The following is a 24,209-nucleotide window of genomic DNA, read 5'->3' as shown; positions in this document are numbered from 1 at the left end:
TATTGCTTAGAAAAATTCCAAGAGTTTTGGGAGGTGTGAGCCAGGTACTGTGGACGAAGACCAAATATATATGAGAAATATATTTTGGTCATCCGAATGACCAAATATATATCACAATATCACAGCTATTATCTTCCCAAACTCATCAACAAGGTCACCAAAGCTGCCTGGGATCTGTGGTCCCAGGCCTTCTATTCTTTTTTTTTTTTAAGATTAAAAATATATATATATATATTTATTTATTTGGTTGCACAGGGTCTTAGTTGCAGCAGGTGGGCTCAGTTGTGGCTCACGAGCTCCTTAGTTGTGGCATGCGAACTCTTAGTTGCGTCATGCATATGGGATCTAGTTCCCTGAGCAGGGATCGAAGCCGGGCCCCCTGCTTTGGGAGTGTAGAGTCTTAGCCACTGCACCACCAGGAAAGTCCCTAGGCTTTCTATTCTTGCTAATCCACCACTCCTGCTAGTCCTCCAACTTTAACCAGGGTCTTTCACTCCAACTTCCACAGCATCCGTACGGGCATCTATCCATGCTAGATCACTTATTCCTACCTGAATGATCTGCCAATTCTCCCTCTCACTTCTTTAAATGCAAATATAGTCCCTTCTCCCTAAAACTACAAACAATACTGGTTCCACACCGTAATATACGTGATTTGCCCTTAAACATTTTGTTCTCCATTGTTCCTGGTGAACAGAATAAGTTTTGGCAAAGAAGTCTCACTCCCAGTTCTATGTCTGGGTGAGAGAAGTTGCTTTACTGGGGTCCTGCGTGGGCCTTGTAAATGCAAGTCCCCATAGAAACATTCTTATGAATGACATTTCGTCTGCTCTATCAGGAACATAATAGTCTAAATGGATGTTTGCGGGCTTTCAGAAATTAGCATGGCTGCTCTGAGATTTACAACCACTATAAAAAAAAAAAACTAATTCCTCAAAGGAGTGTAATCTAGGTTTCAAAATCTGGATTACCAGCCAGGTCGTCTTTCTTTCTGGCACCTCTACTTGGATGTCTCCCAGGCGCCAAAAACCTAACATTTACACTCCACTGAACCTGCTTGTCCTCTATTCCCTGTTTAGTTAATAGCACCTTACCCACTGATTGCTCAGACCTGGAAACCTGAGATGGCTGTGCTTGTTTCCTGTTCCTCACAGCCTCACATCCTGCTAGTCCTTTCTCTGAAATGTCTCCCAAACCTCGCTCACCACCACAACCTGAGCTCAGACCCCACCAGCTTTTACTGTGACGACGACAATAGTTTCAATGATCTCCTTCCTTTGTTTCTTTCTACTCTCTTCAGATCCATCCTTGGTACTGCCTCTTCCCAAAACACAGGATTATGACAAGCCCTGTTTAAAACAAAAAGCGATAACAACAACAAAAGCAACAACAATAACAACACATACACACACACACACTGACTTCACAAGATTCTTTTTTTTTTTTAGGTATATAATTTTTTTAATTGAAGTATAATTGACTTATAACACTATGTTAGTTCCAGGCGCACAGTGAAGTGATTTGGTATTTCCATACATTACAAAATGATCACCACGAAGAGAGATTATTGCCCACTCTGTGTTACACTCAAGTGGTCAGTACATCTACGGCTTTTGCTGGCAGCAACTCTGCACGCTCAGATGTGAGCCCTTCAGTAAGGCCGGGGAACAGACAGCTCAAATGCATCTAGTCTCTCAGGCTTGCTCTATCGTGAGCCCCTCCTGACCGATCAAATAAATGTGAGGTGATGACTGGAGGCCACAGAGACAACGGGAAATACAGAGGGAAGTCCTCTTCTTGGGTTCAAGTGGGGACTCCAGCTACAGAAATAACCTCCTAACTTTCTTGTCTAATCTCAGATTTCCAAAGACCAGAGATAAATTTTGGGTTAAGTTGTGGTAGCTCCTCTTAATCACAGTTTTTATGTGTTCTCCCCCTTTCACCATTTTCCTGATTTGTCTCTTGTCATCTTACTGGAATTTTAATGGTTTTAGTGTGAATTAAGTTGTTATAACAGTCTATATATTTTCCTATTCGGATATGTTAGAATAACGACTTAGAATGCCAACCATTTTCTTCCTGTTCAAACTCTGAGAGAACACTTTCCCTAAAATCTCAATTAGTTCAGTCGACAAGTATGTTTTGAGCCCATATTTAGCACCAAGCACTAAACTTGATGCTGGGGCAACAAAAATAAGGAAAACCAGGTATGCTCCCTGCCCTCCTGGAGCCTACAGAAGGGAGAGTGGAATAGGCACTGACCAAACAATCACATAACATATTCAAGTATAAAACTACAAGTGCTCTGAAAGGAAGGTGCCTGATACTTTGAGAAACTATAAAGCTGAAATTTGATTTAATCCAGAGGTCTCCTAGGGAGGGACACTTGATCTGAAACAGGAAGGGTGACTTCTCCCGCTTGAGAAGGTCAAGTATTCCAGGCAGAGAGAACAGTTTCTGCAAAGTGGCTGTAGCCACAGGGGGATGGGGAGTATGAGATGAGCTTGGAAAGGTAGGTAAGAGCTAATCCCATTCATAGTTAAGACGTATCATCTCTGTCCTAAACACAGTGGAAGCCCTTGAAGAGCTAACTTTGTTGGGAGGGAATGTGTGCTACTCTGTGCCATTATGGTCTAATCAAAGAGAGGGGAACTTATTCTGAATTCCATCTCTGACTCCTGGAATGCCGTTACTACTTTAATGGCTCCATGACTCAAGTTTCTTTGCCTATAACCAGTTTACTTCAGTGTGTGTTGTCTCAAGTGTTGTAGAGATATTTTAAGGAACAATGAGTCATAACTGCTGAGCTCTTTGAACTCCTTGGATGAAAGATGTTATACAGCTTATTAATGTAAAGCATTGTTATTACCTATCAGACAGAAAGCTGTCTCCAGCCAAAAAGAAACCAGCAAAACATAAAGTATATGAGGCGCCATCTACTTCTGTAATACTTAAATTTATAATCTAGGTATACATTAAATGGGCTTAATGCTGGGTAGTCTCAGCATCTTTGATCTAAAACTCCCAGAGCACTCTGCAAATATGAAGTCATCTATTCTCAGAACACCAGCCACTATAATTCTTTCTTCCTGAGAGTTATGATAGAGTTCACAAAGTTTACATTCTTTTCTAAAGGTCACCACCTAAGTTAGGGTAAAATTTTCCAAAGAGGAATAAGCTCCTGGTTTATTCTGCCAGTCCTGTTGATTGTTTGTTTGCTTGGTTTTCACTCAAACAAGCAAACAAAAACACCTCAAAGCCAAAATATAAACTATAGAACATGGAGATGAAGGAAGAGCTTTAAAAAAAAACCAAACGAACAATAAACTTTCTCCCCTAGGTAAATATCTTTTCTCTTTCTTATCTTTAGTATAGGGCAATTTAATACTTTATGTATTGTTTTGGCCTAAGAGGAAAAGTAGAGAAAAGGATCTGCAGATGAAGAAACCACAAGGTTAGGGACTTTTGGCAAAAGAAGTGAAATAGAGACAGAGATGAGAAGGAAGTTTGTAAGCTGACTCCTTTTATTTCCTTTCAAAGAAAACCTTTAATATTATTGGTATCTTCATAACAACTTATATTAGAGGTGGAGAGAGGCAGGGAGAGAGAAGCAGTGCCCAGTGCCAACTTATCCAGGGCCTGTGAAAATGTTTTTAGTTCTTTTATTTATTTATTTTAAATTTATTTATTTTACTGATTTATTTTTGGCTGTGTTGGGTCTTCGTTGCTGTGCACGAGCTCTCTCTAGTTGTGGCGAGCGGGGGCTACTCTTCATTGTGGTGTGCGTGCTTCTTTTGCAGTGGCTTCTGTTGTTGCAGAGCACGGGTCCTAGGTATGTGGGCTTCAGTAGTTGTAGCATACGGGCTCAGTAGTTGTGGCACAGAGGCTTAGTTGCTCCGCGGCATGTGGGATCTTCCCAGACCAGGGATCAAACCCGTGTCCCCTTCATTGGCAGGTGGATTCTTAAGCACTGCACCACCAGGGAAGTCCTCCTTTATCTCTTCTAAATTAGAAGAAATAATGATATGATCTAGCCTGAATTAAATTTGTCTTTATATCAACACAGCCATAAAAGACAATTTTAAATATTTTTTTTATTGGTAGAAGAGGTTCACAAAAGCAAAAATACCCAGGGCCTGTGAAAGTTAGAACGTAGCCTTAGAAATGCCCTAACTTAGATATTTTGAAGAAAAGTTGCTGAGGAAATCCTTAACAAGGATTTACTTTTCTACTCAGACACCAGAGCATCTCACCAAAGGCACTAAGTATAATGTTTTTCAAATGATTCAACAAACTGAATGGAGCCAGCTAAGTGAAAAAATCTGGAGGGCGATCAACAAAGGAAGATGTGGTTTGATTTCTCTATATAGCTAATCTACAGAGCATGGAATTGTTATTATTATTTGTTTTGCGGTACATGGGCCTCTCACCGTTGCGGCTTTCCTCGTTGTGGAGCACAGGCTCCAGACGCGCAGGCTCCGGACGCGCAGGCTCAGCGGCCATGGCTCACGGGCCCAGCCGCTCCGCGGCATATAGGGATTTTCCCGGACGGGGGCACGAACCCGTGTCCCCTGCATCGGCAGGTGGATTCTCAACCACTGCGCCACCAGGGAAGCCCAGGATTGTTACTTTTTCTAAAAGGGTTATTGAAGTGATTAGAGTGATGAGCCTCATTGAGAATTTATAACTACAAGCCCTTCCTCATGCTAGTTTCTGATCCAAACTTATATTAACTGTGTTATCTGATAAACGTAATGCCCAAAATCATTTTTTAAGTTTCCCTGGATTAGTAGTGCCCCTAAGATCCTGGAAGAAGCTAATACAAATCCTCTCTCAAGGAAAGCACTTAAATCTCTCAAATGATTCACACAGATGAAGTTCCACAAATAACAAGCCTATGATAAAAAATCATCATAAAACATGAAAAAAGAAGCCTAACATGAGCAAGAATCTGCATAAACAACAAAGAAATAAAACGGGACACACAGATTTCAAATAATGTAATTATTGTGCACCTAATCTATATTAAATGTGTTTAATATGCTTAAAGAAATATAAGAGATATTTGGAAGTATGAGTAGGGAACAAATATGAAAAAAGATTAGATATCTATAAATGGAAATGTAGCTGAAATTAAAATCCGTTCGGAGAACTGAACAGAAGATTCAACACAACTGAAGAGCAGAGTTATTAACTTGAAGATAAAACTGAAAAAATCACCTGGGATTCAGTTCAGAATATCAAACATATGAAAAATATGAGAATGAGATATGAAGGTTAGAATGAAGAGGTGTAAAATACATCTAATGGGTATCTCAGAGTATGATAAAAGAAAGTGGGAAAAGCAATATTCAGCAAGATTTTGAATACTGAGATTTTTCCAGAATTGGGGGATGACAGTAATTCTCTCAGGTGCAGGAAATCATTGGCTGGATAAATAAACAGCAACTCCAAACTAGACACAATTGTAATGAAATTGAATAACAAATCAAAGAGCTCTTAAAAACAGCCAGATTAACTACAAGGATCATTAGATTGACTTCATTAGAGCAGCAAAGGAAGACAATACAGTGGAATAGTATTTTGAAAGCATTGACAGAACAGACCAGTAAGCCCCAAATTCTATATCAAGAACTCTACCTTTTAAGAATGAAGGCAAAATAAAGACAGATGTTTTTAGACAAACAGAAACAAAGTTTACCTTAAAGAGACTCTCAGTAAAGGAATTTGTAAAGGACATACTTCTGGAGGAAGGAAAAGAAGTGTTTTGAGATACAAGAAGAAATGGCGAGGAATGTGTAGACTGTTGATGAAAGAAAAACACACAGGGCTTCCCTGGTGGTGCAGTGGTTGAGAATCTGCCTGCCAATGCAGGGGACACGCGTTTGAGCCCTGGTCTGGGAAGATCCCACATGCCGCGGAGCCACAACTAGGCCCGTGAGCCACAACTACTGAGCCTGCGCGTCTGGAGCCTATGCTCCGCAACAAGAGAGGCCGCGATAGTGAGAGGCCCGCGCACTGCGATGAAGAGTGGCCCCCGCTTGACACAACTAGAGAAAGCCCTCGCACAGAAACGAAGACCCAACACAGCAAAAATAAATAAATAAATAAATAAAAACACACAATCTAAAAGTTGTGAATGAAGTTTTATTTGTGGACCTTATGAGGATATAGCCTGGGGAGCAGTCTCTCAGATAGTTATGGGGAACTGCTTTAAAGAGGTAAGGGAGGAACCAGGATATACATAGGAGCTTTCTGCTAAAAAACAAACAAACAAACACACACACATGTCATCAAACATCAAAGTATTACTGCTAATCACAAAAAACCAGATATCTCGTCAGTGATTTTAGTGCTTTTCTCTATGTGGGAAGATGCAAGAGTCTGGGCTCACTGAAATCATTCCTTAGGCATGCATCTTAACTATCTAGGGCTGGTATCCAAAGTACAGAATGCTTCCTGTTTTTCTCCATCCTGAATTCTCCTCAGGGTGCACTATTGGGTGGGGGAGGGCAGTTGCAGTGGTTGATGGCTTGATCCTTGTAGAACTGGAATGGCAGGCAACATTCTTTGTTTATTGGAGTGGCGGGAAACATTCCCTTTCCACAAGACAAATCTAATTAGACACTGGCTATATTTTTTTTAAAAAAAGACAATGTATAATTATAAGGTCGACAGAACAAAAACAATGGATTACAATAAATTAGGAGAGGGATTTGATAGGGGTTAAACCAGTCTAAGATCCTTGTATTATTCAGGGGAAGAGTGAAGATGTCAATTCTCTTCAGACTTTAAAAATTTCAATATTCATGGGAACATTTCACCCCAACTGAGGGCAGATTTTTGAGTAAAGATGGAGAATTAAACACATGCATCTGCCTCTACTCTCCCAAAGAAAACCTCACTAAAATCACAGTAAATAGACTTTAAAAGGCCTCCAGGTATAAGGACAAAGAAGACAGAAGATGAAGTACCAAATGTTTGGAAACTAAAAAGCAGATGGATGAAAGTTTACTGACTGAATGCACTCAAGAAAGTTGAATTCTAGGCCAGCAATGGTCCAAATGAAGCTTCAAATAGTTTCAAAACCGAGCAGGACCCCATGGGGCCCTCCAGGGTACAAATCCTTTCTGTGTCACCCATTTCTTGTTTGTAGTAAATAGGTTTCAATCAGCCTCTTTGACCTTCCCTGAAGTCCAAAGGGCAGGTTCAAACAGTTGCTAGTCAGAAAAGTGAGGGAATGCAGAAACAAAGGAAGAGCAATCAAGTAACAACAGCACAGCAATAAAGCGGGATCCTGGTTCCTCCTCAAGGAATATACATAACAATATCTTTGAGTTCTTCTGCAGGAACTAAGGCCCCCCACCCAGGCGGAGGAAGGTAACTCCAGGCTGAGCACAAGAGTCCTGGAGTACCAAACTGTCACCTCATCACTAACCAATCAGAAGAAAATCTGCACACAGTGGAAGATAACAAAGACTCTGACACCTTCCCCAAATGATTAACTGCAATTAACTCCCCGTTTTTCCCTTTAAAACTTTCATGGTCGAGCAGAGTCTTTGGAGTTGGTTCTTGAATAACTCCACCTGGGGGTCCACCTTCTCCCCAGGTTGCTGGCCTCCTGAATAAAGCAACCTTTCCTTTCCAACCAACACTTGTCTTGGAGTGCTTGGTCCCTAAGAAAGGGCAATTTATTTAATGGTTGCGTGCTATTTGTTACATTGGTTTGAGGATACTAAACAATCCATAATTTGTACATTCCAGAATTAATGAGATTATCTCATTACAGATTCCAGGAGACATAATTTCCAAGCTGACGACAACAACAAAGACTATTTAAGGTGTCATTAAGAAGTTTCAGACTACTGCATAATTTCAGCTACTGTTTATATGAAATAAGGTACTCATAAGCCAAAGTCTAAAGATGACTTCAATACAAATAACTTTTTTCCCCAGTTTTAATGTAATATGTAAAAGAAAAATAGTTCACTAAATAAGATAAACTGCTCCTTTCAAAGTTACTTAAATCTTAGAGATGATAACATTTGAAAAATCTGTGTTTAGTAATCTAAAGAAGTAGAAAACATTAATTTTGTGAAATTTACCTTTACTTGCTAAAAAGCTATATTAAGATGTAATGATTTGTGAGTTATTATACAGATATTTACATACACTTTATTAATATATGAATTAAATATTTTCAGTTCAACAAATACTAAAGAATCTACTATGGGCTGTGCTCCCAAGAGTAAAAAAGATGAATAATGTGCCTTTTGGCCTTCTAGGAATATTCAGGGTAAGAGAAGTGATTGATAGGTATGAAAATGCCTACTACAGAAGGAGGCAAAATGTAAGGAGTGTAAAACAAAGTACCAGAAGGAAAAGGATTAAGATGAAAATCCTTTTGGGTAATTGCTAAAGATTTCCTCTAGATGACCCCTGAGATGACCCCTGAGGGTGGTGGCCTTCTACTGAAGGAGACACTCAAGGTAGCAACCTGATAACAAAATGTGTGCTGCTTGGAAGTGATTAATACTAGAAGAGTCCTCATAAACAGTCTGAAATAGATATGAACTTTAATACTTAATCTCTTCTAATCTCATAAAATATAATGTGGTATGTAAAATCTCAAGTTCCAAATATTTTATACCTTCAATTATATCCAGTAGAATTCCTGTTTCCTCAACTAATAGGAAATCCCTAACAGTTACTCTGGACTCTCCTTAGATCAGCCAGGATCCCGCTGGAGACAAGTTAAATCAGGATCGCTGGAGTAGGGGTTCAGGTATTTGTATTTTACAAAAGTTCTGCAGATAATTTTAATGTGCAACCCGGGTTGCAAATCACCTGCCTAAATTGCAGTTGGGCAATTTTGGTCTTCCCGATAACTGGTTTACTTTCTTTGCTAGTTCAATAAATAACAAGAATTTTCCAATATTATTTTTTATTAGCTTCCACTTTACTGACCACTTACTATGTGCCAGGCACGGTGCCAAGCATACTTTTGTGCATTGTCTCTAATTTTCATAGCTACCCTTGGAGTAGGTGCTGTTTCTAAGTTACTTGCCCAGTTACTACCCCATTTCAGAGCCCAAGAATTTACCCACTGCACAATACTGCTTCTCTCCTCACTAAGACACCAAAGTCTCTCAGCAGATATAAATAAACGTTATCTGGAAAGACCAAAGAAGAACAAGTAATGGAGGGCACCAGGAGGCAGAAGCGACATTGCAGGGCTGACCGGGAGATTCTGCGAGATTCAAGATCTCTAATCCCCTGGTCTCCCAGCTACTGCCCGCGCCCGCCCCCCGCCCCAAGCCTTTAACCGTCCCTACTGAGACCCGCTTTTCAACCTCACTGGTCCTTGTTGGCCAATTTCAGAGCTGGAATAACGTTTAAACACAAGGGAGGACGCCCAATCCGGGTATTTCCTAAATTAGCTTAGTCACTACTGGAGATGGGGAAAAGCCTTCTCTAGCCTTCTTCTACATCAGCCTGAAAGGACTCCACGAGAGGGGAGCAAATGCCAGGGCTGCCCACTTGTCTTCCTCTAGGGCCTTAGGTGGAAGAGCCCGCCGCAGCAGCAAACATCCAGAGATAGGAGGCGTGGCTGGAGGCTCCCACCCCTACTACCCTGAGGGGAGGGTGGGGTAAGTGCAGGAGGGGCTGACTGCTTTAGTTGCGTTTCAGGGTCCGGGCGCAGGTGGGCGAGTTTTGTCCCGTGCCTTGCCTTTAAGCCAGGGCGCGATAGCCGTTTCAGTCGTCTGGGGAGAGGGGCTGGCCCGACCCACGTGCACAAACCCAATTTAACTGAAGGCATTGGGGGGGGGGATCAGAGTTCAGGCTTGGGGCGAGTGGCTGCCGGCGCACGTCAACGCCCGAGCTCCGCTGGCAGGAGTTCCTTACTCGCGTGGGTCCCAGGGCAGCCCGCCGGGGGCTCCCGGTTGCCATAGCAACCCCACGCGCCTGGCAGGGACGGCGCGCGCCGCGGGACTTCGCTACTACCGGAAGTGACGTGTTTCACCTGCCGAGCGAGGGCGGGGTGGGACCGGGCTGCGAGGTGCCGCCGCAGCCAGCGGGTCGGGAACGCGCGGGGAGCCGGGTGACTGAGACCCCGGGTAAGAGCCGCCTACCTGCAGTCGTCGCCCGCAACTGGGCCGCCACCATGGCGCTTCTGCTGCGCTTCGTGCTCCTGTGCGGAGTCGCGGGTGAGTGGGGGACAGATCGGTCCCTCGGGTCTTTATTGCCTGGCCAACCCTGGGGCGCTCGCTGCCTGCGGCCACCCGGGAACAATGAGGCTTGGGGGAGGGGGCGGGCGCGATTTGGGGGCGCTGCGGCAGTGGTGGAGGTGCGCGCGGAATTGCACCGGGGTGATTTCGCCGGACCGGGCGCGCGAGCCCCGAAGGTGGGTGGGGCCGCTGGGAGGGGAGCCCTGCGGGGCCGTGGGGTACCGGGGGTGCGTTGGAGTGGGGGACCGAGCCCCGGGATGTTGGGCGGCGGTGGAGAGGGCTCCCCGGGCGCGGGTGGGTGGACGCGGCGTGCCGGCTGCGCCTGGCGTCTCTCCCAGACTATTCTTTGCCGCGGGTGCGGGCTTTGCTTTATTTGCTCTTGCCCTTTCCCTTGTTAGCCGCGGTGTCGTTTCCATCGGGGTTACCAGGTTTCAAAAGCCTTGGGCGGCGAGTTTTCAGGTGTCGAGCAGTCCAAGCCAGGAGACCGAATTACAAACGCCATGATTAAATGGACACTGAGCTTTTCAGTGCCTCAGATCGTCCAACCTACCTCTAGGAAAGAGGCGCTGAACGAACTGTAGGCTGGGCATTCTTGGTCTCATGGAAGAGGCGAGCCCAGGCACGAGCTGTTAACTAGACGGTAACTCGACGAAGTGGACCGTGGAAAATCAGAAGTAGATTCCTGCAAAAATGCAGTATTGATTTCTGCAGTCGCGGGGCAAAGTGCAAAGGAGAAATTAGTAACCTTGGTTTTGAGTTTATAATGTTTTGATTCATTTTGATGATGACTTGTACAGGGAATTTCGGAAGGATTCGCCAAGTAATACATGTTCGACTGCGCCTTTCTCGGGAGGGGTAAAAGGGCATTTAAAACTGCGTGGATATAAGGCATAATCGTTCGATATCTTTAAAAAACTGATTTGTTGCCATGTCCGTGCTTTAACCAACTGATATTGTCTTGTCAAAGTAAGCATTTTAGAACCAAAGGATTCATTAAACCAACCAAACAACAAAAAAATCCATCGGTGGGACCCTAGGAGGCACACTTTGTGTAGCCTCCGGAAGGATAATTTTTTTAAGCGCTCTAGAGCTGGATCGAGTGGCCCTTTCTGTTGGGATGGCTCTCTGCTTCCTGTTGAAATGTTAATTCCATTGTTGGATGCCCCAGCTGTGAGCATTACTCATGGGATCAACATTCTGTTAACAAATCTAATCTTCGATATGAGTCTATAGCATTACCTCCACCTTTTTAATACATATCATTTAGACATGGCTGAAATTTCCAAAGTACAGCTTCCAGAAAAGCTAAGAGTCAGTAACCATTTTACATGATAACGTTACACCTTGTTTTGGTCAAGGACTAAACTGAAGTAGAAGTTGAGAACATTGTGATCTCTGTGGAAAAAAATGTTTTAGCCTATATCTAGAGTAGAGAAGTGGAAGAACATAAACCATATAGAGGATTCCTCCCCACCCCCACCCCCAGGGATATCAGGATAATTGTCTGGATTTCATTTTTTTCTGGATGCCTCACTTTGGTAGGCACAATCTCATCCTAGGATATTTTGATACATATAGAGTCATTCTGCTCATAAACTGTACACTATGGTACAGTGAACATCTCTTTAAAGGACTGTTGGCTTCAACTAAACTATTTTACTTCAATTTTCCAGCTTAGGAAACAACTCAAAAACTGTAATTGATGTATGGCTTTGGGTATTTCTTCAGATACTTCTTGACATCTTAGAAATTTATTGCCATGAACTCAGTTTGGGTGGTAACATTATTGGATTCTACAATTGGCAAAACAAGGTGGAGGCTTACATATTAAAAATTGCAGTGCTATTAGTAGATCTTCCTCTAGAGCTGTCTCTAGAGGAAGAAATTGCAGTGCTATTAGTAGATCTTCCTCTAGAGCTGTCTCTAGAGGAAGAAATTGCAGTGCTATTAGTAGATCTTCCTCTAGAGCTGTCTCTATGTGGGTTGTAGAGTTTTGTGTTGTACTCTGGTTGCTGATGGAACATTTTTTGATGCGTTTTTATCGCCTACCTAGTAGCAAGTCGTACCGCTAGTAATAGTAGTGTCAGTAGTGGTAGAGCAGTAGCAGTAGAAGTAAAAATAAAGCCTTGATTATGCAGTTATTTTTTTTAAAATATATTTATTTTTGGCTGCGTTGGGTCCTCGTTGCTGCGCGCGGGCTTTCTCTAGTTGTGGCGAGCAGGGGCTACTCTTCGTTGCGGGGGCTTCTCTTGTTGCGGGGCACGGGCTCTAGGCACGTGGGCTCAGTTGTTGTGGCACACGGGCCCTAGAGTGCAGGCTCAGTAGTTGTGGTGCATGGGCTTAGTTGCTCCACGGCATATGGGATCTTCCTGGACCAAGGCTCGAACCTGTGTCCCCTGCATTGGCAGGTGGATTATTAACCACTGCGCCAACAGGGATGTCCCTGATTACTCAGTTATTAAATGCCAGGCACTGTTCTAAGGGCTTTACATACACTCATTTAATGTACCTTGCAGCCCTAGAGGATATATATGTATTATAATGATCCCTACTGTACAAGTGGAGAAACTGAGGCATGAAGTGGTTGTATAACTTTACTCGCCAAGGTCACAAATTTCCTTCTGAATCCCTGCTCTTATCACTATGCTGCCACTTTCCTCTTTGATTACCTCTAATCGACATCTTAAATTTGTATCACTGGTTACTGTCATTTATTAAGAACCTGCTGTTGGTTTGACCCTGTGCCAAGTACTGAAGGCTTTTATTATTAGCCTTTTAATTTCTTGATCTTAGTTGAATATTTTCAGTCTCTCTGCGAGCACGAGGATCCAGGGCTTAGACTGGTGGTGTAAGCTTAAATGGCCCATGACCCAGCAGCATCATTGTCACCTAGGGATGACAGTGTTAAAGTTTGGGGTGCTGCTCTGCTTTTCACAATGTCAATATGAGTGAAAGCAAAGTACTGGCCAGTGATTCTGGTCTCCAAACCACTTGTTAGCCATGCAGTGGCAGCAGGACCCTGTTCTCTGTGCTTCAGTTGCTGCTTGTGTCAAGAACGGGAATCCCACTATATCAGTTGATATAGTGGGAAATGTTTATTGTTTTGCTTTACCTGGTGTTTTTTCCTTTACTTGAAAAAATGAAGATTATTAGATGTGAACTTTATCCACTCCATATGCCTCTATCTTAATACATTCCTGTCATTATACCACCACCAGGGCAAAAGTTGCCCTTCTCCAAGGCAACCCACCCAACATTGGCTCATTACCCTATCTGTTGTGGGGGTTTCCATAAAATTACCCAATATATCTCATTGCACTAGGTCAGAGGGCAGGGGCATTACCTGTGCTGCTGTTCATTGTTACAGTCCCGGTGTTAGCTTGTGGCACCTGGCAGACAGCAAGTGTTCAGCAAATGTTGCACGGTTGAACGTTTTCAGCCTCTTTGCCAATAGGCCTATGTATATGATATGGCTCTCATCAGTTATATCTCTTTCCCTTCTCATCCAATAAAGATGGTCCTCCACTAGTGATCATTCCACTAGCCTTACTTCATTCCATTGTTAGAAGTTAAGCCTCTGCTTTATCTCTGACCTCATTATTCTGTCTCACTCACCTGCTTCAGTTGCCAAAGGTATCAATAACCACGTGCCAAATCCATTTATTTCTTTAGAGCTCCTTGACACCTATTAACCTGCCCTTCACTACCTTCTTCAATAGGTCCCTTAAATGCCAGCCTCCCCCATGATTTAACCCATAGCCCTCTTCTCAGTCTCCATCTTAAACCTGGGTGACTTCATCTGTCTATCACTGTACACTCAGAATTGTTGCTAGTGACTTAAAAATGTTGCCAACTCACCTCTCCGTTGAATTCTGGGCCACTATTTCCAGCTGCCTAACATTCAGCATCCCATCTGAATGCACTTGAGTACCTCAGACTCTGTAGGTCCTCAACTGAACTTACCATTAATTAACTGATTAAACGATCCAGTCGTTCAAATATCTATGGCCTACTGTATACTATGGCTGTGCTAGATGCCCCTACAATAGTGCAGGCGTTTGCAAGGTGCAAAAGGTTTGGTGGAATGTTCCCAGCAGATGGAGATCTGAAAGGGTATAATGTGCCTTGGGTTCAGTGCGTATAAGGCATCTAACTAACACTTCTCTTTTTGATGTGCACCTGAGTCATTATGAGGGCATGTGGGGTGGAGCTTAAGAGTTTACATTTTAACGGGTTCCACATGATGTCACTGCTGAGTACACTTTGAGCGGACAGAGACCCAGAGACTGTGCCGAGAGCTTAGGAGACGATCCCCCAAGACTGGCACTGAGAAGCTTGTGGAGGTGTTAAAGAAGTGAGGTTATACACTGAGATTTATTCTCTTGAATTGTGTAGAACTCTGCAGCAGTTCTGGAGGCAGGCAGGACCAATAGATCTAACGCATTAAGCCATCTGGGATGACCTGGACACGAGCAGTCCCTGTTGAAATACAGCAGAGTGGTGCTGGGCTTCCTGTTTCATCTGAAAATTGTTCTGAGGGAGATGCAGAAGAACCTGGCATCTGGTTGATTGAATGAGTGGCAAGAAAAAGTTGGAGGGAGCCAGTAAGATTTCTGGCTTGAGTGAATGATCATGTCACTAATCTATAGGGAGTAAAGAAAGGAGAAGCAAGTTTTAGGGAGATGACAGTGAGCTTTGGACAAGTTGTATTTGTGGTGCTTGAGGGGAATGGAAGTGAAAAATACCCAGTAGGAAGACTTAAGCAAAGGACTGGATCTCAGGAGAGAGGCAAAGATGGGTGATACAGAATTGACCATCACTGCTGATAGGTGGCATCTGTGTCTGGTTAACCAGAAAAAGCAGGTAGGACTAGAAAAGAAGGTGAAATGTGATACTGGGGAACATCAACATCTAATAAGTAGTCAGGAGGTGAGGAACCGGGGACAGTAAGGAGTGATGGAGAGTGCAGGGGAACTAGAGGATGAGGGTGTTCCAGAAACTGATGAAGAAATGAGGCCAGTGGGTCTTACATTAGGAGATTATTGAGAACATTTTGGAAGTGATCGAATCCAGAGGGAGGACAGTACCTGTACTGAGAGTAAAGCTAGATTTTAAGAGATTGAGGAGAGGGCATCAGGTAAGTAGAGAATAAGAGATTACTTTGCACTTGCAGCTGGTTTAGTGCATGTTGCACGTATGGCCTTCATTCCAGGGGACAGGAGCAGATTCCATGGGAGAAGGTAGAAGCCAGAAGATAAGAACTCTAACTTCTGTGTGTGTGTTTATTGAAGTTTAGTTGATTAACAATGTTTCAGGTGTACAGCAAAGTGGTTCAGTGTGTGTGTGTGTGTGTATATATATGCACACACACACTTTCTCAGATTCTTTTACATTATAGGTTATTACAAGGTACTGAATACAATTCCCCGTGCTATACAGCAGGTCTTCATTGTTTATCTAGAACTCTTAACTTCCCAACCTCCCAGACATAGAACCTTGCTCACATGATCATTCTTTAAAACATTTATTCACTTTAAAACACTCATTCCGGGACTCTGAACCCTTTGGCTTCCCAGGGGATGTCACTGTCTCATCCCATCTCTTATGTAGGGATCCCATCAACTTTAAAAAAGCTTAAATATCCCTCCGGACATGGCTTCAACCCTTATATCCCTCTTTCAGCACTGCCTGTCTCTCCTTTTCTCCACCGGATTTCTTGAAGGAGTGGATTTGTTGACTCCATTATTTTCCTTCATATCCATCAATTCTTCCACCCTTTGCAATCTGATTTTCACCCCACTCTACTCCTGTGAAACTGCAGTGGCCGCTGTGGCTGCATCCAGTGGACATGTCACACCTTCAACCTCTTAAACCTCTTAGTGAGAATGGCTCTATTGACTAATCTCTTTCCTCCTTGAGCTGTTCCTCATTCTCCTTTGTGGGCCCACTTTCCTCCCTCTACTTAAATGTCAGTTTCTGGCTTCAGTTACCATTTATGTCCTTACAGCCTCCAGTCTGTTTCCTGTCTCACTCTCCCAAAGCTTTGCCCATAATGTCAAACCACTCACTTGACAGCTCTGCTTAGACTTCCCACAGGTACCACCAGTTGAACCTGTCTCCAAACCACTGTTCTCTCTCACATTAAATGGCATTTTCAGCCACCAAAATGCCCAGGCAAAAATCTGCATACCTTACTTGACTTTTCGTATTCTCTCCCCAGCTTACACCCAGTTTCTAAGTCACTTGTATCCCTCCAGCCACTCCTGGAGGGATACAGCGTACCTCAGTGTATACCACCATCTCTTAAGATGGTTGAAGTAGCTTCATAATTGGTTTTTCATTGAGTGAGGAAATAAATGGGGAAAGATGTACTAGGCAGGAATTTCTGTTTGTTGGCTTGAGAAAAGACCTGGAAGGGAAAGAGTATTTGAAGATTAAGAATAGGTATATCACTGAAGAGGTGAGCAGCGCTGGGCTCGGTGTCCTGCACAGGCCAGCTCTGTGTGTGTCAGCCCTGCCATGCGTTCAGTATTGGAGTGAATTTATGTTACCACTCCAGTCTCATTTTAGTCCCCTGCTTGCAGCCTGTTCTCCCCTCTCCCTTCGTTGCCGCCTTTCCTCTATCGTACTCAAATCATTATCAGGTGTAACCAAGTAAAGGCAAGAATTGAGACTGGGAGCTTTTGATTTGCTTCATTTGGTGGGCAGCAAGTAATGGATGTGAACGTTAAAATAATTTTAAAATTATTCAATTAATTATTAAGGTAACCTGGAAAATAATTAAAAATTATCTAACTGAAATGAGCTTATGGCTTTATCTTACTGTCATCTGTGTAGCATTTTTATTTTTATTTTTATTTACGTATGTATTTCGGCTGCGCCAGTCTAAGTTGTGGCACGTGGGATCTTTAGTTGCGGCGCACATGCGGGATCTAGTTCCCCGGCCAGGGATGGAACCCAGGCCCGCTGCATTGGGAGCTCAGAGCCTTAGCCACTGGACCATCAAGGAAGTGCCCTCCTTGCATTTTTTAAAGAAAACAAATCTAATGTTCTAGAATAATTGTTAGATTGGTTTTGGAATTAGGTTGGTTTCTATTAAGAATATGATGCTAAGTGGAAGTAAAGAGCAGTAACCTTTTTTGGCCCTGGCTCCTTTATTTTCTACTTAATTTCTTCAGTGGGGCTGAAATTACAAATGGTGGAGTGTGAGGGGGATGGGAGAACTTCACCTTGGCACAGTGAAGCGGTCTGTACAGGAAGCTGGTAGTTTATGGTTTGGTGATCTCTTGGGGCTCATTTATTGATATTCTTTGTAATTTGTTCACTTTGTTGAATCCATTACTGTCTCCAGGTAAAAGAAAATGGGAAGGAAGTTGAAAATGTTTCTGTATACAGTGGCAAAATGGTGACTTAAAGGAACATTTACCTCTTTTTGTGCTTTCCCACTGGTCTTTTCTGTAGGCTTTCCCTCCCCTCATTGACTCACCCTTTCTGGTTTCTAATAATGAGCTAGCCAATTAAAGTTTAAGCCTTAAAGGCCTTAGCTTGACTCAGCAGTATTTAAGGTTTATTTTAATTGGCAGGGTGCTGGTAGAAGAAAAGGTTATTGCCTGCTCTGTTGACAAAGGGAAGGTAGGATAAGGGAAGGAGATAGTAACAGTCTATTTTTAGGGTAGGTGTGAGATCAATGGCAGGGTTCAGTTTGTCCTTTGATAGTTGGTGAGAAAAGGATTAATCGTCACATTAACCAATGTTTGTACATACTGAGACAATGCAAATTTATTTACAGACTATTAAATCACTTTCATTCTTTCAAAGATACTTTACAGGTTGGAATGGGAATGCTGTTTCATTTACTTCAAAGATATGAAACTTTAGATTTCTGGAAGAAGCAACATAACTAATCATGATTACTTTTTCACTTCCCTATCGTGTAATTAACTGTATGTTCTGTGTGAGCATTTATTTATTTATTTATTGATTGATTGATTGCTGCCTTGGGTCTTTTTTTTTTTTTTTTTTGCGGTACGCGGGCCTCTCACTGTTGTGGCCTCTCCCGTTGTGGAGCACAGGCTCCGGACGCGCAGGCTCTGCGGTCATGGCTCATGGGCCCAGCTGCTCCGCGGCATGTGGGATCTTCCCGGACCGGGGCACAAACCCGTGTCCCCTGCATCGGCGGGCGGACTCTCAACCACTGCGCCACCAGGGCTACTCTTTGTTGCGGTGCGCAGGCTTCTCATTGCGGTGGCTTCTCTTGTTGCGGAGCACGGGCTCTAGGCACGCAGGCTTCAGTAGTTGTGGCACACGGGCTTAGTTGCTCCGAGGCATGTGGGATCTTCCCAGACTAGGGCTCGAACCCATGTCCCCTGCATTCGCAGGTGGATTCTTAACCACTGCGCCACCAGGGGAGTCCCTGTGTGAGTTTTACAGGTTTCTCCAAAGGAAGTATGGTTTGGCTGCACAGATAAGAACGCTCTCAAGGAATCTCAAGGAATATGCAGATACGGTGAAATCAAACGTGTTGAGCCACGTCTTTGTTGAATTGTTAGAGTGACTCTAGTTGACCCTCCTCAGTCTCTCAGATTCCCTAGTGAAGAGTGCTTTGAACTCTTGAATACCATACTATTCCCATGGGGTTTTTCTTTAATGGACCAGACAGAAACTTCAAGTGTTTTGTGCCCTGGATAGTTCTACAGTAAGAATTGAGAAGACTCTTTAACCTACTTGGTTGTAGACTGTGAAATCTGATACTTTTAGAATGAGCTGGTAACTCTGGGCTAGAAAAGTGATCTTACTGTGTTTTTAAAGACAGTTTCACATGCATCTCATTTGAATCCACTCTCCTGACAGCCTATGGGTAGGAAGGACACTTTTTTTTTTTTTTTAAATAAGGAATCAAGTTGTAAAGCCAAGGCCTTAAGTTCAATAAATTATGGCATTGGTCCAAGACAATGCTGTCCTAGTAGAAACATGTCATTTAAAATGTTCTGGTAGTCACATTTAAAAGTGAAAAGGAAAAGGTGAAATCAATTTGTATATATTTTGTTTAACCCAATATATACAAAATATTAATTCCATATGTAGTCAAGTTGAACATCAGTAAGATTTTTTTTTTTATACTAAGCCTTCAAAATCTGGTATTTTACCTACAGCACATCTCAGTTTGCACTGGCCACACTTCACGTGCTCAGTAGCTGTGTGTGGCTAACAGATACCCTTTTGGTCAGCACAGGTCTAGAACTTGGAGTTTTAGTTCCCAGTCAACTTCCACCATATTTAGTTTCAGAACATTCCACTAACTAAAATAGCATGGGTGTGGTGTGCCATCACAACAGCTTTGTCAAATGGAAAGTGTCTTTGGAACTGCTCTCATGAGATTTTATCTAAAATAATTATTTGTATCACAGTATTCCCGTTGACAGCAAGTTAAATAATGTCTCTTGTTATTTAGTTTCTTGTAAACATCAGAGCATTTGTTGCACACAAAATTATATCAGCTGTCCTTTTTTGGTAGTTATATGCATCTATATTTTAGGTATAAGGTAGAAAAAACAAATACATGGACAAAATAATATTTTTAGCTTGCCTATGGGGGGAATAAATGCATTTATGGAGAGATTGAAAGTATAGAGTGGTCCCTGGTGATGGTTGCTAGGAAATTTGAATTTATTTTGGGATATTAGAAAGGAAGTCATGCCAAGATTGAGGCAGTCTTACAACAGTTAGACATGCTTACAACAGGGTTTTTTTTTTTAATTGTAACTAACCTTTTCTTTATTAACTTCAGTATTTTCCGTAAGTAGGTAACATTTGCTTGTTTTGCTGTTGTGTCTCTTTGCTTTTTTTTTTCCTGTGATCTCATCTTTATAAGACACTTCACCTCAGTTTCTTTGCTTTTTTTTTTGTTGTTTTTTTGGCCAGGTACTCACTTTTCCTGTTTCATGTTAATTAAAGGAAGAAAAGAGAGCCTGAGGTCGTTTTTGAACAAGGAGGCAAAGGCAGATTTCTTAAAATGAAGCAATACATGTTATTTTACGAAGGTGATGAAAATGTTCACTATGGCAACGGATCTGCTTTACCCATAATGCAAAATACCCTATTTGCATTTGTTTTGTCAGAGACTTCTGAAATTAGCATCTCTGTATTAGAGAACATGGGGAAAATAATACACTACATAGATTGAAAACAGGCTGAGACTTAATTTTTTTTTTAAGGTTTAAAAAAACAAAACTTTTATTTAGAAAGGCTGAAGTGATTGCATGCTAATTTGAACAGATAGGTTGTATAAGAAAATTCCATTTTTGATACCCGCGAAGAGTTGGATTCCATTATGTGTGCTTTGCCCTTTCTTTAGACCTCTTAACTTCAGACTGGAGTTGAACAGAAATGTGGCTTACTCCTTTCCCCTCAATTCACTGAGAATTAATTTTATTTATTTATTTATGGAAGGGTTTTCATTTTTTTAAATTAGTTATCTATTTTATACATATTAGTGTATGTATCCCAACCTCCCAATTCATTTCCCCCCAACCCCCCACCCCGCTTTCCCCCCCCTTGGTGTCCATACGTTTGTTCTCTACATCTGTGTCTCTATTTCTGCCTTGCAAATTGGTTCATCTGTACCATTTTTCTAGACTCCATGTTAATGGAATATAGAAATTCCATTCTGACTTACTTCACTCTGTATGACAGTCTCTAGGACCATCCACATCTCTACAGATGACCCAATTTCGTTCCTTTTTATGGCTGAGTAATATTCCATTGTATGTATTTACCACATCTTTATCCATTCCATCTGTCGATGGGCATTTAGGTTGCTTCCATGACCTGGCTATTGTAAATAGTGCTGCAATGAACGTTGGGGTGCATGTGTCTTTGAATTATGGTTTTCTCTGGGTATATGCCCAGTAGTGGGATTGCTGGGTCATATGGTAATTCTATTTTTAGTTTTTTAAAGCACCTCCATACTTTCTCCATAGTGGCTGTATCAATTTACATTCACACCTACAGTGTGAGAGGGTTCCCTTTTCGCCACACCCTCTCCAGCATTTGTTGTTTGTAGATTTTCTGATGGTGGCCATTCTAACCAGTGTGAGGTGCTACCTCATTGTAGTTTTGATTTGCATTTCTCTAATAATGAGTGATGTTGAGCAGCTTTTCATGTGCCCCTTGGCCATCTGTATGTATTCTTTGGCCCATTTTTTGACTGGGTTGTTTGTTTTTTAATATTTTTTTAAAAATAAATTTATTTTTGGCTGTGGTGGGTCTTCATTCTGCATGCAGGCTTTCTCTAGTTGCGGTTAGTGGGGGCTACTCTTCGTTGTGGTGCGTGGGCTTCTCATTGTGGTGGCTTCTCATTGCAGAGCACGAGCTCTAAGTGCATGGGCTTCAGTAGTTGTGGCACACGGGCTCAGTAGATGGGGCTCATGGTCTCTAGAGCACAGGCTCAGTAGTTGTGGCACACGGGCTTAGTTGCTCCGTGGCATGTGGGATCTTCCCGGACCAGGGCTCGAACCCATGTCCCCTGCATTGGCAGGCGGACTCTTAACCACTGCACCATCAGGGAAGCCCTGTGCAAAGGTCCAATTTGTTTGTTTTTATTTCCATTACTCTAGGAGGTGAGTCAAAAAAGATCTTGCTGTGATTTATGTCAAAGAGTGTTCTTCCTATGTTTTCCTATAAGAGTTTTATAGTGTCTGGCCTTACATTTAGGTCTTTAATCCATTTTGAGTTTATTTTTGTGTCTGGTGTTAGAGGAGTGTTCTAATTTCATTCTTTTACATGTAGCTGTCCAGTTTTCCCAGCACCACTTTTTGAACAGACTGTCTTTTCTCCATTGTATATCCTTGCCTCCTTTGTCATAGATTACTTGACCATAGGTGCGTGGGTTTATCTCTGGGCTTTCTATCTTGTTCCATTGATCTATGTTTCTGTTTATGTGCCAGTACCATATTGTCGATTACTGTAGCTTTGTAGTATAGTCTGAAGTCAGGGAGTCTGATTCTTCCAGCTACGTTTTTTTCCCTCAAGACTGCTTAGGCTATTTGGGGTCTTTTGTGTCTCCATATAAATTTTAAGATTTTTTTGTTCTAGTTCTGTAAAAAATGCCATTGGAAATTTGATAGGGATTGCATTGAATCTGTTGATTGCTTTGGGTAGTATAGTCATCTTCCAATCCAAGAACATGGTATATCTCCATCTGTTTCTGTCATCTTTCATTTCTTTCATCAGTGTCTTATAGTTTTCTGAGTCCAGGTCTTTTACCTCCTTAGGTAGGTTTATTCCGAGGTATTTTATTCTTTTTGTTGCAATGGTGAATGGGATTGTTTCCTTAATTTCTCTTTCTGATCTTTCATTGTTAGTGTATAGGAATGCAAGAGATTTCTGTGCATTAATTTTGTATCCTGAAACTTTATGAAATGCATTGATTAGCTCTAGTAGTTTTCTGGTGGCATCTTTAGGATTCTCTACATACAGTATCATGTCATCTGCAAACAGTGACAGTTTTAATTCTTTTCCAATTTGTATTCCTTTTATTTCTTTTTCTTCTCTGATTGCCATGGCTAGGACTTCCAAAACTATGTTGACTAATAGTGGTGAGAGTGGACATCCTTGTCTTGTTCCTAACATTAGAGGAAATGCTTTCAGTTTTTCACCATTGAGAATGATGTTTGCTGTGGGTTTGTCATATATATGGCCTTTATTAGGTTCCTTCTATGCCCACTTTCTGGAGAGTTTTTATCATAAATGGGTGTTGAATTTTGTCAGAAGCTTTTTCTGCATCTATTGAGATATCATATGGTTTTTCTTCTTCAATTTGTTAATATGGTGTATCACATTGATTTGTGTATTTTGAAGAGTCCTTGCATCCCTGGGATAAATCCCACTTGATCATGGTGTATGAACCTTTTAATGTGCTGTTGGATTCTGTTTGCTAGTATTTTGTTGAGGATTTTTGCATCTATATTCATCAGTGATATTGGTCTGTAAGTGTCTTTTTTTGTAGCATCTCTGTCTGGTTTTGGTATCAGGGTGATGGTGGCCTCGTAGAATGAGTTCGGGAGTGTTCCTTCCTCTGCAATTTTTGGAAGAGTTTGAGAAGGATGGGTGTTAGCTCTTCTCTAAATGTTTGCTAGAATTTGCCTGTGAAGCCATGTGGTCCTGGACTTTTGTTTGTTGGAAGATTTTAAATCACAGTTTCAATTTCATTACTTGTGATCGGTCTGTTCATATTTTCTATTTCTTCCAGGTTCAGTCTTGGAAGGTTATACCTTTCTAAGAATCTGTCTATTTCTTCCAGGTGTCCATTTTATTGGCATAGAGTTGCTTGTAGTAGTAGTAAGATGCTTGTAGTAGTAAGATGCTTTGTATTTCTGTAGTGCCCATTGTAACTTCTCCTTTTTCATTTCTAATTTTATTGATTTGAGTCCTTTCCCTCTTTTTCTTGATCAGTCTGGCTAAAGGTTTATCAATTTTGTTTATATTCTCAAAGAACCAGCTTTTAGTTTTATTGATCTTTGCTATTGTTTTCTTTGTTTCTCTTTGATTTATTTCTGCTCTGATCATTATGATTTCTTTCCTTCTACTGACTTTGGGTTTTGTTTGTTCTTTCTCTAGCTGCTTTAGGTGTAAGGTTAGATTATTTATTTGAGAGTTTTCTTGTTTCTGGAGGTAGGATTGTATTGCTATAAACTTCTGTCTTGGAACTGCTTTTGCTGCATCCCGTAGGTTTTGGATCGTCCTGTTTTCATTGTCATTTGTTTCTAGGTATTTTTTGATTTCCTCTTTGATTTCTTCAGTGATCTCTTGGTTATTTAGTAATGTATTGTTTAGCCTTCATGTGTTTGTGGTTTTTACGGTTCTTTCCTGGTAAATGATTTTTTTTTTTTTTTTTTTTGTGGTACGCGGGCCTCTCACTGTTGTGGCCTCTCCCGTTGCGGAGCACAGGCTCCAGAAGTGCAGGCTCAGCGGCCATGGCTC

The 24,209-nt window shown here is 42.0% G+C and overlaps 1 protein-coding gene across 4 annotated transcripts in view; it reads left to right on the top strand.

Annotated features, from left to right (window-relative positions):
- Window positions 1–10,087: 10,087 nt before the first annotated feature.
- CXADR (CXADR cell adhesion molecule) overlaps window positions 10,088–24,209 on the top strand; it is a 52,937-nt gene continuing 38,815 nt past the window's right edge. For all 4 annotated transcript variants that reach the window (XM_082840040.1, XM_082840039.1, XM_082840041.1 and 1 more), the window contains exon 1: window positions 10,088–10,208. In XM_082840040.1, coding sequence (XP_082696166.1) covers window positions 10,166–10,208 — 43 coding nt within the window. In that variant the 5' untranslated portion in view covers window positions 10,088–10,165. The remainder of the gene's footprint in view (window positions 10,209–24,209) is intronic.

The sequence above is a fragment of the Leucopleurus acutus genome, assembly GCF_964270905.1.
Source record: "Leucopleurus acutus genome assembly, chromosome: 5".
NCBI lineage: Eukaryota > Metazoa > Chordata > Mammalia > Artiodactyla > Delphinidae > Leucopleurus > Leucopleurus acutus.
Note: the sequence above shows the minus strand (reverse complement) of the source record. Positions and strands in the feature narration are given on the sequence as shown.